Source organism: Cyclopterus lumpus, chromosome 21 (assembly GCF_009769545.1).
Source record: "Cyclopterus lumpus isolate fCycLum1 chromosome 21, fCycLum1.pri, whole genome shotgun sequence".
In the NCBI taxonomy this organism is placed as follows: domain Eukaryota; kingdom Metazoa; phylum Chordata; class Actinopteri; order Perciformes; family Cyclopteridae; genus Cyclopterus; species Cyclopterus lumpus.
This window is the reverse complement of record NC_046986.1, coordinates 20228197-20247630: the sequence shown is the minus strand read 5'-3', so window position 1 is coordinate 20247630 and position 19434 is coordinate 20228197. Positions and strand designations below refer to the sequence as shown.

Here is a 19434-nt window from a genome sequence, read left to right as displayed (position 1 = left end):
TCATTATTATAACAAATATATATAAATATATACATTATTATAATTATATTATATTAACTTTCCCACCCAAATACATGCAAACGCTACTGTCAGACCACAGATGGATGACCCCCCTCCTGCAGGCATTCTGCAACTTCCACGGGGTAAAAGTGTGACGCCGTTGACCGTCATGCAGGCACTGGGGTTGTGGTAGCTGCAGAGGTGGATGTTAGAGAGCACGATTGAGGCTTGGTTAACATTCTCCCCTTCCTGTCAGAGACAGAACTTTGAGTTGAACATTTTTGACATTTTAAGAGAGTGTCAACCTTCATGTTGACACTGAAAGTATCTTCACCTCACATTCAATATTTATCTGCTTCAAAAACATTGTCTGTTTCTCCTTGTTAACACCTTTTTGCAGTATAGGCACAAATGTGTTTCTAACATCTAGATTGAAGCTATGCAGCCCATATATTGAAAGACTTTTTTGTGTTAATTGGGTTATTGAACCGTATTATACGATACGGGTCAACAGACTTACCTCAAGCTTTAAACAACTTTATTGCAATACAATTCCTTGTCATAGCTCCAATTATGAATCCTCTCGTTTATGGTTTTAAATTGACCAAGATTCGGAAGAGCATTCTTAGTCGTATTACTGTAAAATTTTTATTTCTTCGATGATAATGACACTCAAAGGCCTATATTATTGATCTATAAATTATTGTACTTTGTCACATTATCTGTACAGTTATTGTACAGTTTCTTAAAATAATTTGTCATGACTTCTATTCTATAGAAAACAGGACAACATGCATGTAAACATTTGTTAATTCTAACCTACTTACCTTGTCCTGTATTCTAACCTACTTACATTTTCTTGTAATAATAGTTTTGATTTCATGAAGATGCATATTTTGGCTCAAAGGATTTCCCATAAACCTTTCAAAATGTTGTTGCAATAGAACTTCTTGTCATTCCTCCGCTTACGATTCCTCTCTTGAATTGTTTTAACATGACCAAAATGTTTTTTTAATTTTATTTATGATTTATCTAAACTAAATATAAATTAAACGTGCACTGCCTAACCAGCTATGGGCTGGAAGTTTAATCTGGAGTTAATTGTAATACTATTAGACTGCATGTTTTGCACAGTTAGCAAATATAAGCTCAGTATGCCTTTAAAGCTGTCCTTTTTAATGAAATATGCATTTTATTACATTTGATTGCATTCACCTGTATAGAATGTTCTTATTTCTCATGATTGAGGGTGCTGCATCTTAAGCCTGTTTTTACCATTTTAGAAAAGATGATAAAGTAAAATATGGACCATTATTTGTTTATCTACATTTATCTAATTAATTCCAAGTCTTGTCAGTTGTTCCATGTGTCATATTGTTGAACATGTGTATGCACAGGTGTATTGACAAGATCCAGCAGCCACATAAAATCAGAAATATTAATATTTTTTAACATAAATGTTATTGGCCTGCTTGGTTGGTTTTCTCTTCTTGTCCACTAAGGAAGTGGTTTAATGTATGGCATAAGAATACTTACATCATCTGATTTCAGGTGATGCTCTATACGTGATGTTTTTTGTTCAACATATCCAAGAGCCAGAACCATATGAACGGACAAGGCATCAACCACAACACTGCCGAGCATGTTTTTGCCAATGCAATGTTGTTTGTTTCACCATCCCCTAAACACCAACATCTGATGAGGCCTTTGTTTTCAACATAACATGGAATCCAATACTTGAACGGGTTAAATTGTCTGGTCATTACACATGTTCTGTTGTTCCATGTTCATTTGGCACATGATGGTGCATGTATCCCCCCTTTATCAGGAACTGGTTACACGGAGGCAGGACCCAATAAGCAGACACAAGGCGAGGCAAGGTAGTTTCAAAAGGGCAAGCTTTACTTGTGACGACACTCAACGACATCAAAAGACAAACCGACACAGGACAGGGAGTTGACACAGACTAAATACACAGGGGAACGAGACACAGGTGGAAACAATGAGGGCGGGACTTGCAATCACAGAGGAGGGCGGCACACGAGGAGGGAGGCGTCTGGAACGAGAGACAAGGTGAGTGACAGACAACACAACAGAGCAGACAGTGAACACAGAGCTACCCAGGTCTGGGTGTAACAGTACCCCCCCCCCCCACTCTAAGGCCGGCACCTGACGGCCCAGGCTCATCAGGAAACCTCCAGTGGAAGTCTCTGATGAGGTCTGGTCCCAGAATGTTGCTGGCCCTCTCACAAGATCTCTCTTCAGGACCATACCCCTCCCAATCCACGAGGTACTGCCGACCGCGGCCGCGGCACCGACCTGCCAAGAGACGCTTGACAGCATAGGTCGGACCGCCATCAATGAGTTGGGGTGGTGGTGGAGGTCTGGTGGCCGGAACCAAAGGGCTCTCCTTTGCTGGCCATAGCCGGGCCACATGAAAAGTGGGGTGGACCCTCATGGGTCTAGGGAGTTTGAGTCTCATGGCCACACGGTTAATCACTCTTGAAATTGGGAAGGGTCCCACAAAACGAGGAGCCAGCTTATGGGACTCCACATGAAGGGGAAGGTCCTGTGTAGATAGCCACACCTTCTCGCCGACCCGATAGTCAGGGGCCTGGGACCGCCGTTAATCTGCCGTATTCTTGTAACGGGCAGAGTTCTTGAGTAGGGTCTGGCGGGCTCAGTCCCAGGTGCGGCGGCATTGGCGGACCATGGCCAGAGCAGAGGGTACTCTAGACTCCTTCTCCAGAGCAGGAAACGGGTGGCTGGTAGCCATAGGCGTACTGGAAAGGGGAGAGACCAGAAGATGAGGAGGGGAGAGTGTTGTGCGCATACTCAACCCAAATGAGGTGTCTGCACCAGGAAGTGGGGTTCTGGGACACCAGACAGCGAAGGCCAGTCTCCAGCTCCTGGTTTAGTCTCTCTCTCTGACCATTGGACTGGGGATGGTAACCAGAAGACAGACTGACCGTGGCCACTAGGAGACTGCAGAACTCCTTCCAGAACTTGGAAATGAACTGGTCGGAATGAAATGTCCGACCAGGGGCCAGGTGGAGAAAGTCGGGGAACCTTACACCATGCACACACCTGGCAGGCTGATACATACTCCCCAACCTCCCTCTCCATTGCGGGCCACCAGAACCGCTGCTTAATGACAAACATCGTCCTCCGAACGCCGGGGTGGCAGGAAACTCGAGAAGAGTGGCCCCACTGGATGACCTGAGATTGGAGAGAAGAGGGAACAAACATCCTACTGGGGGGGGCAACCATCAGGGGCAGAAACACTTGCGGCAGCTGGTCTCACCCTCTCCTCAATGTCCCACGTGACGGCCCCAACCAGGCAGGAAGGGGGCAGAATGCATGAGGGAGGGTTGGGGGGTCAATCAGCCGAGACAGAGAGTCGGGTTTCACATTCTTAGAGCCTGGGCGATAAGACAAAGAAAAGTTAAACCTACTAAAGAATATTGCCCACCTGGCTTGATGAGGGTTCAGTCTTTTGGCTGTCCGCAGATACTCAAGATTTTTATGATCCGTCCAGACCAGTAATGGGTGCTCCGCCCCTTCCAGCCAGTGCCGCCAATCCTCCAGGGCTATCTTGACGGCGAGAAGCTCTCGGTCTACAATGTCATAATTCCTCTCCGCAGAGGAAAGTCTCCGGGAGGAAAGCACAGGGGTGCAGCTTGTTATCCGCCGCGGACCTTTGGGAAAGTATGGCTCCAACCCCCAAATCCGAGGCGTCCACCTCCACCACGAACTGCTGACGGGAGTCCAGGAGAGTAAGCAGCGGGGCAGTGGTGAACGCTCCCTTGAGCCGCCGGAAGGCAGCATCGGCGGCGGGGATCCACTGGAACCTAACAGCAGAGGAGGTTAGTGTATGCAGGGGGGCAGCAACAGAACTGAAGTTCCTAATAAATCTCCTATAGAAATTGGCAAACCCAAAAAGGGCTCAAAATAAAGAATATTGGCAAACATTACATGACGTGTGCTCATTGCTTGGTGCTGGGGGGGAAACCCGGGGATTGTGACAGGACTTGTTGCACTGGAGCCAAACGTGGGGCCCCCTGAAGTAAAGCAAATGGAAGGAGATAAGCAACACCCGAATCTGCCGGACCAGCCGATAATTGCGTTGGGGCAAATGCTGGGCGTGATCGCAGCGATGCAGTGGGAACAGGCGGAGGCAAACCGCCAGTTCCTGGGGGAGCTCAAGGTCCAGACGGAGAGGCAGACCTACGCCCTCGAGCAGCTTGCCGCCCGGACAGCTGCAGCGCCGTCGACGCAGAACCCTACCACCTGTGCAGGGGGTAACTTTGCACAAAATGACAGCAGCCGACGACGGGCAGTCTTTTCTGGAGACGTTTGAGGTGACAGTGGAGGCGTGCGGCTGGCCAGCGGCGGAGTGGGCGGTCCGTCTCCTGCCTCTTCTCACCGGGGAGGCGCAGACAGCGGCCCTGGGGCTGCCTCCGACAGCTCGACACAATTGCGCGGTTGTGCGTAAAGCCGTCATAGATCGGCTGGGACTGACCACGCAGGACCACCGCAAGAGGTTCCGCGAGGCAAGGCTACGCGCACCAGCTGAAAGATGCCGCCACCAGATGGCTACAGCCCGGGGGCACAGGCGACGGTGGAGAAGGTCGTGTTGGAGCAGTTCATGGAGGGTCCGCTGTCACGGCCCCACTTCGTTGGCGGAGGATCACGCTGGCAGAGGATCACCTGGCAGTTCATCCCTGCGGTCAGGGGGACAGTCGCGGTGCATGGGCTCCAGCCCGACCAACGCTGTTCCTGACGCGGCCCCACGTTCAACACCCCTCCCTCGGTTCCCCAATCCTCTGACCCAAGCAAACGCCGGCACCCTTCCAGACCCACAGGGGGTCCCTCAAACATCAGGGCAGGAGTGTTGGAGGTGCAGGCAGCCCGGACACGTCCGGAGGGAGTGTCTGCTGATGGAAGTGGGCCAGGTGATCTGTGTTGCCGGCTCTCCAACACCCTCCCCAGGTCCAGGAGTGACGTTCCGGTAAGAATCCAGGCGGGTACACATCAGGCGATGATGGATTCCGGCTGTACGCAGTCTATGATCCACCAGAACCTGGTTCGGCCCGGGGCATTGATGGAGGCATTGTGGGTGAAGATAAGGTTTGTGCATGGGGACGTTCACGAGTATCCTATAGTGTCAGCGGAAATTAGACACAGGGGATTAGCTCCCACCATATGCACCCCCTAATCTTGGGAACAGATTGGCCGGGGTTTAATAAGTTAATTGGACAGGCTGCGGGGGTGCGTTCACGGCAGACAGGGTCATGCGATATCTGTGCTGTGCTCAGCGGTGGCGCGAGTTTGTCCGACACTGCAGACAGGGAACGGGCGGAGCCTCCCATGGAGACTCCACCGGCTCCCGAGTTTCACTCCATGGAAGATTTTCTACTCAAGCAGTCTCGGGACGATACTCTACACTCAGCCTTGGATCAAGTGATACGAATTGATGGTCAGCTGGTGCGCCCTGACGCAGCGCAGTCATATCCGCACTTTTCATTGATTTGGGACAGACTGTACAGGGTGAGCCGTGACGCTTAGACAGGGCAGGAAAACACCCAGTTGCTGGTGCCGAAAATCCGCCGGGAAATGATTTTCCAGGCGGCTCACTATAACACGTTGGGATATGATAAAACACTGGACCGGATAATGACCCGATTTTATTGGCCGGGCATCCGGGCGGATGTGCGCCGTTGGTGTGCGTCCTGCCCAGAGTGTCAATTAGTAAACCACCCGGCCATTCCGAGGGCGCCTTTGCGTCCTCTGGCATTAATGAAGGTTCCCTTCGAGCGAATCGCTATGGACCTCATCAGGCCATTTCACCGGAGTGCACGTGGATATCGCTTTGTGTTAGTCCTGGTGGATTACGCAACACGATATCCGGAGGCAGTGCCATTGTGCAACATTTCTGCAAAGAGTGTCGCGCAGGCGGTTTCAGGTCATCTCCCAAGTCGAAATCCCGAGAGAGATTCTGACTGACCAGGGCACCCAGTTCATGTCAAGAACACTGAGAACTTTACAGGTTACTGGGCGTTAAGTCTATTCGGACCAGTGTGTACCACCCACAGACAGACGGTCTGGTGGAGCGTCTGAATAAAACTTTGTAGCTAGCTATAGTCCATGATCCGTAAATTTATTAATGAAGATGAACGTAATTGGGATAAATGGCTTGACTCTCTGTTGTTTGCAGTGCGGGAGGTCCCCCAGGCCTCCACGGGATTTTCTCGCTTTGAACTTTTTTTCGGCAGGACTCCGTGGGGGGTGCTCAACCTGATTAAGGAAAACTGGGAGGAGGGGCCGAGCACCAGCAAAAACGAGATCCAGTACGTCCTGGACCTGCGAGCAAAGCTCCACACACTGGGTAGGATGTCACGTGAGAATTTGCTCCAAGCCCAGGAGCGTCAACAACGGCTGTACAACAGAGGGGCCAGGCTGAGACAATTCGCACCGGGAGAGATGGTACTTGTATTGCTTCCTCCTTCCAGCTCCAAACTCCTCGCCAAGTGGCAAGCGCCCTTTGTGGTCACATGGCGAGTGGGGGATGTTGACTATGAGGTTGTGCGTTCTGACAGGGGCGGAGGTACACAGCTCTACCACCTCAACCTTCTGAAAGCATGGAGGGAGGTGGAGTCTGTTTCTCTGGTGTCCGCGGAATCTGAGAGAGAGGAGCTGGGCCCTGAGGTCCCAAAATCCACCAATCCGGCCTCGCTCCTTTGTGAAGACCATCTCTCCGGGACCCAGAGAACAGACATTGGCCAGTTGCAAGAGCAGTTTTCTGACATGTTCTCGCTTGCCAGGACACACAAACATCATCATGGACCAGATTGAGACTCCTCCGGGCGTGACGGTGCACTTACGGCCCTACAGGTTACCTGAGCACAAAAGAAAAGTGGTTCAGAGGGAATAAGTTAGGCCGGATGGTACCCTGGCCTTAGTCGGGGGGTGGAGGTATGTGGTGGCTGGGGCGTGGTTAGGCTCAGCTTCAGGGGGGGACCGGGGGAGTTGCTCAGGGAACAGGTGCCGGGAAGAGGCTTAATTAGCCTCAGCTGCGTTAGATCAGGGGTAATGTATCTTGCCCTTGTATCAGGTGTGTTGCAGATGGAGCATGGGACCGGCAGAGCAGGATCAAAATAAATAATATTGCCAAACATTACATGACGTGTGCTAATTCCTTGGTGCTGGTGAGGGGAAACCCAGGGATTGTGACAGGACTTGTTACACTGACGTATATATGATTGCCCTTCATAATTATAACAAATATATATATATATTATTATCATTATATTTAGATTTTCATAAGGAGATTTTTAACAATTATTTTAAGTAAACCTTAGGGCTCAGGCATTCCAACTGTCACCAATGCTACCAACGATTTAACCACGGCCATGATTAGTTAATGTCCCAATTAACACAGGCTCCGCCACTCCTAGACTCTATCGCTTCTACTCTCCTCCAATCACAAGTACGAGTTCGGCCACCAAATATTTCCATGGGAAAGTTCTGATTAGCCGCTACGGCTAATCGGAACTTTCCCGCCCAAATACATGTGAACGCTACTGTCAGACCACAGATGGATGACCCCCCTCCTGCAGGCATTCTGCAACTTCCACGGGGTAAAAGTGTGACGCCGTTGACCGTCATGCAGGCACTGGGGTTGTGGTAGCTGCAGAGGTGGATGTTAGAGAGCACGATTGAGGCTTGGTTAACATTCCCCCCTCCCTGACAGGGACAGAACTTTGAGTTGAAAATTGCTGACATTTTAAGAGTGTCAACCTTCATGTTGACACTGAAAGTATCTTCACCTCACATTCAATATGTATCTGCTTCAAAAACATTGTTTCTTTGCAAATATTCACTTATTCTGTGTTCACTTGTCACATGATAGCATTCTGATGCATGTAATGTATTTTTTACAAGAATCCCAACAGATCAGATGTTAAGAACAAAACGTAGCTCATAAATTCTTGTAAATTGTCACTTAAATAAAAGAATTGCAAACTTGTCTGTAACTTGTCTGGGCTTTTGTTGTATTGAGTGTATTAAGTAAAAGGGAACACAAATATTGTCTCAGTCTCAGGGACAAGGTCTCAAATTTAGTCAGGTCGGGTCTAAAAGTTGCAGGGTCCAAATTCTGGTCTCATTTTTAGGCCTTTGCAATACCCTAGTTTGGACACAGCAACAGCTAGCTACAAATAAAGGTGGACACTTTAGCTGTCCATCGCTCTTGGAATAGATTGCATACAAGATGCATATGCATACATGGGCGAAGCTATTGTTAATATGCGCATGTTCTAGCTCCTGACTGCCAATCGAAATAGTTGTTTTCATATGAATGTTAAAACCTTAGGAAGCCGCCATCTTCAGGTTTTCTGTATTCTTATAATGTAGATCGCAGCAAGCTGAAACAAGGAGGAAACCTATTTCTGAACGTTGATTGGCTGGTTTGAATTCCCAAAGTGCATGTGTGGCTGTAGTAAGACAAGATATTAATAACTGTAAGATGAAGGACCAAACAGTGTGTTAAGGACGGACAAACGTAACACATGGCTAAAAGCTGATTTTCTAACCATGGCGCATAATTCTTCTTATGTAAGGTTTTTCTTTCTTTCAGGTTTGAATGGAACAATGAACTACAGAGTTGCTCTCTTCTCTCTCACTTTACTGTGTTACTGTTTCATTGTGCTGGTAAATGTTGCTCTTATTGTGACCATAATCTTGGATAAGAACATGCATGAACCAATGTATATTCTATTGTGCACTTTCTGCATGAATGGACTTTGTGGGACAACAGGTTTCTACCCCAAGATTCTCTGGGATCTGCTGTCTCCAGTTCATGTAATCTCTTATTCTGGATGCCTTATTCAGGCTTTAGTGATGTACTCATTTGCCTGCAGTGATCTGTCTATTCTTGCAGTCATGTCATATGACAGATATGTGGCTATATGTCGACCCCTGGAGTATCACTCTATTATGTCAAAGCAAAGAGTGTTACTCTTAGTCTGTTTCTCCTTGTTAACACCTTTTTGCAGTATAGGCACAAATGTCTTTCTAACATCTAGATTAGAGCTATGCAGCCCATATATTGAAAGACTTTTTTGTGTTAATTGGGTTATTGTGAAACTTGCTTGTTTCTCAGATGACACTATTGTTAACAACATAGTTGGATACATTACAATAATCATTTATGTATTTCACGGTTTTTTCATAGTTTGGTCCTACATGTATGTAATCAAAACATGTGTCAATTCTTTAGAAAACAGAGCAAAGTTCATGCAGACATGTGTGCCACATTTAACCTCCTTGCTCATTTTTCTTGTGACGATACTTTTTGACATGATGCATATACGATACGGGTCAACAGACTTACCTCAAGCTTTAAACAACTTTATTGCAATACAATTCCTTGTCATAGCTCCAATTATGAATCCTCTCGTTTATGGTTTTAAATTGACCAAAATTCGGAAGAGCATTCTTAGTCGTATTACTGTAAAAATTTTATTTCTTCGATGATAATGACACTCAAAGGCCTATATTATTGATATATATATTATTGTACTTTGTCACATTATCTGTACAGTTAATGTACAGTTTCTTAAAATAATTTGTCATGACTTCTATTCTATAGAAAACAGGACAACATGCATGTAAACATTTGTTAATTCTAACGTACTTACCTTGTCCTGTATTCTAACCTACTTACATTTTCTTGTGATAATAGTTTTGATTTCATGAATATGCATATTTTGGCTCAAAGGATTTCCCATAAACCTTTCAAAATGTTGTTGCAATAGAACTTCTTGTCATTCCTCCGCTTACGATTCCTCTCATGAATTGTTTTAACATGACCAAAATGTTTTTTTAATTTTATTTATGATTTATCTAAACTAAATATAAATTAAACGTGCACTGCCTAACCAGCTATGGGCTGGAAGTTTAATCTGGAGTTAATTGTAATACTATTAGACTGCATGTTTTGCACAGTTAGCAAATATAAGCTCAGTATGCCTTTAAAGCTGTCCTTTTTAATGAAATATGCATTTTATTACATTTGATTGCATTCACCTGTATAGAATGTTCTTATTTCTCATGATTGAGGGTGCTGGATCTTAAGCCTGTTTTTACCATTTTAGAAAAGATGATAAAGTAAAATATGGACCATTATTTGTTTATCTACATTTATCTAATTAATTCCAAGTCTTGTCAGTTGTTCCGTGTGTCATATTGTTGAACATGTGAATGCACAGGTTTATTGACAAGATCCAGCAACCACATAAAATCAGAAATATTAATATTTTTTAACATAAATGTTATTGGCCTGCTTGGTTGGTTTTCTCTTCTTGTCCACTAAGGAAGTGGTTTAATGTATGGCATAAGAATACTTACATCATCTGATTTCAGTTGATGCTCTATACGTGATGTTTTTTGTTCAACATATCCAAGAGCCAGAACCATATGAACGGACAAGGCATCAACCACAACACTGCCGAGCATGTTTTTGCCAATGCAATGCTGTTTGTTTCACCATTCCCTAAACACCAACATCTGATGAGGCCTTTGTTTTCAACATAACATGCAATCCAATACTTGAACCGGTTAAATTGTCTGGTCATTACACATGTTCTGTTGTTCCATGTTCATTTGGCACATGATGGTGCATGTATCCCGCCTTTATCAGGAACTGGTTACACGGAGGCAGGACCCAATAAGCAGACACATGGCGAGGCAAGGTAGTTTCAAAAGGGCAAGCTTTACTTGTGACGACACTCAACGACATCAAAAGACAAACCGACACAGGACAGGGGGTTGACACAGACTAAATACACAGGGGAACGAGACACAGGTGGAAACAATGAGGGCGGGACTTGCAATCACAGAGGAGGGCGGCACACGAGGAGGGAGGCGTCTGGAACGAGAGACAAGGTGAGTGACAGACAACACAACGGGGCAGACAGTGAACACAGAGCTACCCAGAAGGTCTGGGTGTAACAGTACCCCCCCCCCCCCCCCCCCCCACACACTCTAAGGCCGGCACCTGACGGCCCAGGCTCATCAGGAAACCTCCGGTGGAAGTCTCTGATGAGGTCTGGTCCCAGAATGTTGCTGGCCCTCTCACAAGATCTCTCTTCAGGACCATACCCCTCCCAATCCACGAGGTACTGCCGACCGCGGCCGCGGCACCGAACCGCCAAGAGACGCTTGACAGCATAGGTCGGACCGCCATCAATGAGTTGGGGTGGTGGTGGAGGTCTGGTGGCCGGAACCAAAGGGCTCTCCTTTGCTGGCCATAGCCGGGCCACATGAAAAGTGGGGTGGACCCTCATGGGTCTAGGGAGTTTGAGTCTCATGGCCACAGGGTTAATCACTCTTGAAATTGGGAAGGGTCCCACAAAACGAGGAGCCAGCTTACGGGACTCCACATGAAGGGGAAGGTCCTGTGTAGATAGCCACACCTTCTCGCCGACCCAATAGTCAGGGGCCTGGGACCGCCGTTAATCTGCCGTATTCTTGTAACGGGCAGAGTTCTTGAGTAGGGTCTGGCGGGCTCAGTCCCAGGTGCGGCGGCAACGGCGGACCATGGCCAGAGCAGAGGGTACTCTAGACTCCTTCTCCAGAGCAGGAAACAGGGGTGGCTGGTAGCCATAGGCGCACTGGAAAGGGGAGAGACCAGAAGATGAGGAGGGGAGAGTGTTGTGCGCATACTCAACCCAAATGAGGTGTCTGCACCAGGAAGTGGGGTTCTGGGACACCAGACAGCGAAGGCCAGTCTCCAGCTCCTGGTTTAGTCTCTCTCTCTGACCATTGGACTGGGGATGGTAACCAGAAGACAGACTGACCGTGGCCCCTAGGAGACTGCAGAACTCCTTCCAGAACTTGGAAATGAACTGGTCGGAATGAAATGTCCGACCAGGGGCCAGGTGGAGAAAGTCGGGGAACCTTACACCGTGCACACACCTGGCAGGCTGATACATACTCCCCAACCTCCCTCTCCATTGCGGGCCACCAGAACCGCTGCTTAATGACAAACATCGTCCTCCGAACGCCGGGGTGGCAGGAAACTCGAGAAGAGTGGCCCCACTGGATGACCTGAGATTGGAGAGAAGAGGGAACAAACATCCTACTGGGGGGGGCAACCATCAGGGGCAGAAACACTTGCGGCAGCTGGTCTCACCCTCTCCTCAATGTCCCACGTGACGGCCCCAACCAGGCAGGAAGGGGGCAGAATGCATGAGGGAGGGTTGGGGGGTCAATCAGCCGAGACAGAGAGTCAGGTTTCACATTCTTAGAGCCTGGGCGATAAGACAAAGAAAAGTTAAACCTACTAAAGAATAGCGCCCACCTGGCTTGACGAGGGTTCAGTCTTTTGGCTGTCCGCAGATACTCAAGATTTTTATGATCCGTCCAGACCAGGAATGGGTGCTCCGCCCCTTCCAGCCAGTGCCGCCACTCCTCCAGGGCTATCTTGACGGCGAGAAGCTCCCGGTCTACAATGTCATAATTCCTCTCCGCAGAGGAAAGTCTCCGGGAAAGGAAAGCACAGGGGTGCAGCTTGTTATCCCCCGCGGACCTTTGGGAAAGTATGGCTCCAACCCCCAAATCCGAGGCGTCCACCTCCACCACGAACTGCTGACGGGAGTCCAGGAGAGTAAGCAGCGGGGCAGTGGTGAACGCTCCCTTGAGCCGCCGGAAGGCAGCATCGGCGGCGGGGTTCCACTGGAACCTAACAGCAGAGGAGGTTAGTGTATGCAGGGGGGCAGCAACAGAACTGAAGTTCCTAATAAACCTCCTATAGAAATTGGCAAACCCAAAAAGGGCTCAAAATAAAGAATATTGGCAAACTTTACATGACGTGTGCTCATTGCTTGGTGCTGGGAGGGAAACCCGGGGATTGTGACAGGACTTGTTACACTGGAGCCAAACGTGGGGCCCCCTGAAGTAAAGCAAATGGAAGGAGATAAGCAACACCCGAATCTGCCGGACCAGCCGATAATCGCGTTGGGGCAAATGCTGGGCGTGATTGCAGCGATGCAGTGGGAACAGGCGGAGGCAAACCGCCAGTTCCTGGGGGAGCTCAAGGTCCAGACGGAGAGGCAGACCTACGCCCTCGAGCAGCTTGCCGCCCGGACAGCTGCAGCGCCGTCGACGCAGAACCCTACCACCTGTGCAGGGGGTAACTTTGCACAAAATGACGGCAGCCGACGACGGGCAGTCTTTTCTGGAGACGTTTGAGGTGACAGTGGAGGCGTGCGGCTGGCCAGTGGCGGAGTGGGCGGTCCGTCTCCTGCCTCTTCTCACCGGGGAGGCGCAGACAGAAGCCCTGGGGCTGCCTCCGACAGCTTGACACAATTGCGCGGATGTGCGTAAAGCCGTCATGGATCGGCTGGGACTGACCCCGCAGGACCACCGCAAGAGGTTCCGCGAGGCAATGCTGGGGCCCGAGGACCCTTTACCTACGCGCACCAGCTGAAAGATGCCGCCCCCAGATGGCTACAGCCCGGGGTCACAGGCGACGGTGGAGAAGGTCGTGTTGGAGCAGTTCATGGAGGGTCCCCTGTCACGGCCCCACTTCGTTGGCGGAGGATCACGCTGGCGGAGGATCACCTGGCAGTTCTTACCTGCGGTCAGGGGGACAGTGGCGGTGCATGGGCTCCAGCCCGACCAACGCTGTTCCTGACGCGGCCCCACGTTCAACACCCCTCCCTCGGTTCCCTAATCCTCTGACCCAAGCAAACGCCGGCACCCTTCCAGACCCACAGGGGGTACCTCAAACATCAAGGCAGGAGTGTTGGAGGTGCAGGCAGCCCGGACACGTCCGGGGGGAGTGTCCGCTGATGGAAGTGGGCCAGGTGATCTGTGTTGCCGGCTCTCCAACACCCTCCCCAGGTCCAGGAGTGACGTTCCGGTAAGAATCCAGGCGGGTACACATCAGGCGATGATGGATTCCGGCTGTACGCAGTCTATGATCCACCAGAACCTGGTTCGGCCCGGGGCATTGATGGAGGCATTGTGGGTGAAGATAAGGTGTGTGCATGGGGACGTTTCACGAGTATCCTATAGTGTCAGCGGAAATTAGACACGGGGGGATTAGCTCCCACCATACGCACCCCCTAATCTTGGGAACAGATTGGCCGGGGTTTAATAAGTTAATTGGACAGGCTGCGGGGGTGCGTTCGCGGCTCACTATAACACGTTGGGATATGATAAAACACTGGACCGGATAATGGCCCGATTTTATTGGCCGGGCATCCGGGCGGATGTGCGCCGTTGGTGTGCGTCCTGCCCAGAGTGTCAATTAGTAAACCACCCGGCCATTCCGAGGGCGCCTTTGCGTCCTCTGGCATTAATGAAGGTTCCCTTCGAGCGAATCGCTATGGACCTCATCAGGCCATTTCACCGAAGTGCACGTGGATATCGCTTTGTGTTAGTCCTGGTGGATTACGCAACACGATATCCGGAGGCAGTGCCATTGTGCAACATTTCTGCAAAGAGTGTCGCGCAGGCGGTTTCAGGTCATCACCCAAGTCGAAATCCCGAAAGAGATTCTGACTGACCAGGGCACCCAGTTCATGTCAAGAACACTGAGAACTTTACAGGTTACTGGGCGTTAAGTCTATTCGGACCAGTGTGTACTACCCACAGACAGACGGTCTGGTGGAGCGTCTGAATAAAACTTTGTAGCTAGCTATAGTCCATGATCCGTAAATTTATTAATGAAGATGAACGTAATTGGGATAAATGGCTTGACTCTCTGTTGTTTGCAGTGCGGGAGGTCCCCCAGGCCTCCACGGGATTTTCTCCCTTTGAACTTTTTTTCGGCAGGACTCCGTGGGGGGTGCTCAACCTGATTAAGGAAAACTGGGAGGAGGGGCCGAGCACCAGCAAAAACGAGATCCAGTACGTCCTGGGCCTGCGAGCAAAGCTCCACACACTGGGTAGGATGTCACGTGAGAATTTGCTCCAAGCCCAGGAGCGTCAACAACGGCTGTACAACAGAGGGGCCAGGCTGAGGCAAATCGCACCGGGAGACAAGGTACTTGTATTGCTTCCTCCTTCCAGCTCCAAACTCCTCGCCAAGTGGCAAGCGCCCTTTGTGGTCACATGGCGAGTGGGGGATGTTGACTATGAGGTTGTGCGTTCTGACAGGGGCGGAGCTACACAGCTCTACCACCTCAACCTTCTGAAAGCATGGAGGGAGGTGGAGTCTGTTTCTCTGGTGTCCGCGGAATCTGAGAGAGAGGAGCTGGGCCCTGAGGTCCCAAAATCCACCAATCCGGCCTCGCTCCTTTGTGAAGACCATCTCTCCGTGACCCAGAGAACAGACATTGGCCAGTTGCAAGAGCAGTTTTCTGACATGTTCTCGCTCCTGCCAGGACACACAAACCTTATCATGGACCAGATTGAGACTCCTCCGGGCGTTGATTGGCTGGTTTGAATTCCCAAAGTTCATGTGTGGCTGTAGTAAGACAAGATATTAATAACTGTAAGATGAAGGACCAAACAGTGTGTTAAGGACGGACAAATGTAACACATGGCTAAAAGCTGATTTTCTAACCATGGCGCATAATTCTTCTTATGTAAGGTTTTTCTTTCTTTCAGGTTTGAATGGAACAATGAACTACAGAGTTGCTCTCTTCTCTCTCACTTTACTGTGTTACTGTTTCATTGTGCTGGTAAATGTTGCTCTTATTGTGACCATAATCTTGGATAAGAACATGCATGAACCAATGTATATTCTATTGTGCACTTTCTGCATGAATGGACTTTGTGGGACAACAGGTTTCTACCCCAAGATTCTCTGGGATCTGCTGTCTCCGGTTCATGTAATCTCTTATTCTGGATGCCTTGTTCAGGCTTTTGTGATGTACTCATTTGCCTCCAGTGATCTGTCTATTCTTGCAGTCATGTCATATGACAGATATGTGGCTATATGTCGACCCCTAGAGTATCACTCTATTATGTCAAAGCAGAGAGTGTTACTCTTAGTCTGTTTCTCCTTGTTAACACCTTTTTGCATTATAGGCACAAATGTGATTCTAACATCTAGATTGAAGCTATGCAGCCCATATATTGAAAGACTTTTTTGTGTTAATTGGGTTATTGTGAAACTTGCTTGTTTCTCAGATGACACTATTGTTAACAACATAGTTGGATACATTACAATAATCATTTATGTATTTCACGGTCTTTTCATAGTTTGGTCCTACATGTATGTAATCAAAACATGTGTCAATTCTTTAGAAAACAGAGCAAAGTTCATGCAGACATGTGTGCCACATTTAACCTCCTTGCTCATTTTTCTTGTGACGATACTTTTTGACATCATGCATATACGATACGGGTCAACAGACTTACCTCAAGCTTTAAACAACTTTATTGCAATACAATTCCTTGTCATACCTCCAATTATGAATCCTCTCGTTTATGGTTTTAAATTGACCAAAATTCGAAAGAGAATTCTTGGTCGTATTACTGTAAAAATGTAATTTCTTTGATGTTAATGAAACTCAAAGGCCTATGTTATTGATATATAAATTATTGTACTTTGTCACATTATCTGTACAGTTAATGTGCAGTTTAAAAAAAATTTGTTGTCATGACTTCTATTCATGCAACATTCATGCAAACATTTGTTAATTCTAACCGGACTACTTACTTTCCTTGTGACAATAGTTTCGATTTCATGAAGATGCATATTTTGGCTCAAAGGATTTCCCATAAAATGTTCAAAATGTTGTTGCAATAGAACTTCTTGTCATTCCTCCTCTTACGATTCCTCTCATGAATTGTTTTAACATGACCAAAATGTGGATCAGAATTCTGTGTGTTTTTAATCTTATTTATTTATCTAAACTAATTATAAATTAAACGTGCACTGCCTAACCAGCCTTAAATGTAATACTATTAGACTGTGTGTTTTGCACAGTTAGCAAATATTAGCTCAGTATGCCTTTTAAAGCTGTCCTTTTTAATGAAATATGCATTTTATTACATTTGATTGCATTCACCTGTATAGAATGTTCTTATTTCTCAGGATTGAGGGTGCTGCATCTTAAGCCTGTTTTTACCGTGTTGTAATTTTAGAAAGGATGATGATAAAGTAAAATATGGACTTTCTTTTGTTTATCTACATTAATCTCATTTAGCCAAGTCTTGTCAGTTGTTCCGTGTGTCATATTGTTGAACATGTGTATGCACAGATGTATTGACAAGATCCAGCAGCCACTTCACTGTTTGTCTTTTTTGTATTGAGGAATATAATCAGAAATATGAATATTTTTTAACATAAATGTTATTGGCCTGCTTGGGATTCTTAACTGAAATACAAAAAAAAAAAAGACTAAAAGAAAAATCATAAACCGCTGGTCGACAAAACTTTCTCAACCCTCCCGGACGATCAGCTATATCCTGAAACAATTTGTTTTCCCTTGTGAACTGTGTTGGCAGGAGATAGGGCCACGGAGGCAGGAGGCCGGCCCACCAGGCAGAATGCATCGTGAAAGAGGCTGGACCAATGAGGCCAGGCCCTTGAGGCAGGAGGCACAAAGCCAGGCCCAGGCCAGGGGCTGGATGCAGGAAGCAGAGGCAAGGAGGAAGGGGGGGGACCCAGGATCCACGGCTGGCTTCAGACACAGCCAGGTCCAATGGACCTTGTGATGCGAGAAGGCACTGTTATGACTCTTACGCCTCCCCTAATACTGTTAACCTCTCTGCCTGAGGGGGGTTCTATATGTTTTGCCTTCTTTTCATTGCAGGTGATTGGACAGCAGTACTTAAGCGTCAATCAAGTGTCTTTGTGTGTTTTGTAAAGCGCAATCTAAATTCGATGTATTATTATTATTAAGAGGGAACCTGTGGGGGCTGGCTCTCACTCTCCAGCTTCCAACCGGGCCATGCTGCACAGCACTGATTCTTGGGTGGTGGAGTTAGAAAGGGTGTCGGTAGGGGTGAGAAGCCCTTTTTGTTTAACCGTGTTTTCTCCTGTTTTCGGGCAGGAAGATAGGTAAGACGTCTGTACTTTCTTTTGTGGGCTAGGGAAGTTAGGTGACTTGCTCAGATTGTTTTGTTTGTTATTTTGGGCCAGGCTGACCTTGAAGAATGTATGACACAGAGTGCACAATAAACAACAATTGTTCATTACAAACTGCAGCATTGGTCCTAATTTGGGAGGTGGGGAGACCCGTCCGTATGCTACGCTCCGGCTCCCCTAGGCCGGGCGTAACAGGCACAAAGACTCCGGGGAAGAAGTAGAGTTAGTAAGGTGCAATGACGAGACATACATTCATCCATAAGGAGAGAGAGAAGAGGAGAGAGGAGCTCAGTGTATCCTAAAACGTCCCCCAGCAGTGTCCCCCATAAGCCTATAGCAGCATATCTAGGGGCTGGACCAGGGCAAACCTAAGCCAGCCCTAACTATAAGCGCTATTAAAGAGGAAAGTCTTAAGTCTACTCTTAACTGAGGTGACTGTGTCTGCCTCCCGGACTGAAAGTGGAAGCTGGTTTCATAAAAGAGGAGCTTGATAACTAAAGGCTCTGGCTCCCATCCTACTTTTTAGGATTCTAGGAACCACAAGTAGCCCCGAAATTTAGTGAGCGCAGCTCTCTAGTGGGGCAATGTGGTACTACAAGCTCCTTAAGATATGATGGTGGATCACCAATCAAGGTTTTGTAGGTGAGGAGAAGAATTTTAAATGTGATTCTTGATTTTACAGGGAGCCAGTGCAGAGCAGCTAAAACAGGTGAAATGTGATATTTTTTCTTAGTTTTTGTTAGTACACAAGCTGCAGCATTCTGGATCAACTGGATGGACTTAAGAGACTTATTAGAGCAGCCTGATAATAAGGAATTGCCGATCTGGTTGGTCTCCTTTGGTTTTATCGTTAGATATAATTGAGTATCATCTCTATAACAATGAAAGTTTATGGAGTGTTTCCTGATAATATTGCCTAAAGGAAGCATACAGTATATTTGTATATAAGGTAAATAAAATTGGTTCAAGCACAGAACCTTGTGGAACTCCATGATTAACGTTGGTGGTCATCGAGGCTTCATCGTTTACAAATACATGTAGCGCCCTGCTAATTTGGTAACGTGGGTTGTGGTCCTTCCTGTTATCAGTTATGTTGTGTTCAGACTTTTGTGGGCTGGTTCAGGTGTTCACAGGGTGGGGAGCCAATCAGAAGAAGGAGGGAGACGAGTGAAGATAAAGGGAGAGGTGGAGCTAAAGTTCACGGAAATTCGGAGTCGGGGAACAGGTGTGTTATGGTGAGAGTGAACGGAGGGTTTGTGATTGGCGTCGAGCAGCAGCTACATGGAGGACAGTGAGACGGGTGGAAAGCACGGTCGGAGTGCGGCGGACCAGCTAGCGGCTAACCCGCGAGTCGTTCGCAGAGGATGGCGCAGCCGGCGAGA

At 47.8% G+C, this 19434-nt stretch overlaps 2 protein-coding genes across 2 annotated transcripts; both read left to right on the top strand.

The window, feature by feature from the left end:
• The first annotated feature begins 8595 nt into the window (after positions 1–8595).
• On the top strand, positions 8596–9537 carry LOC117750640 (olfactory receptor 4E1-like). Its single transcript, XM_034561911.1, has one exon. The coding sequence runs from the start codon at positions 8596–8598 to the stop codon at positions 9535–9537; it is 942 nt and encodes a 313-aa protein (XP_034417802.1).
• A 6041-nt stretch (positions 9538–15578) lies between these two features.
• On the top strand, positions 15579–16508 carry LOC117750639 (olfactory receptor 13C4-like). The gene has a single exon (XM_034561910.1). The coding sequence runs from the start codon at positions 15579–15581 to the stop codon at positions 16506–16508; it is 930 nt and encodes a 309-aa protein (XP_034417801.1).
• The last annotated feature ends 2926 nt before the right edge of the window (positions 16509–19434 follow it).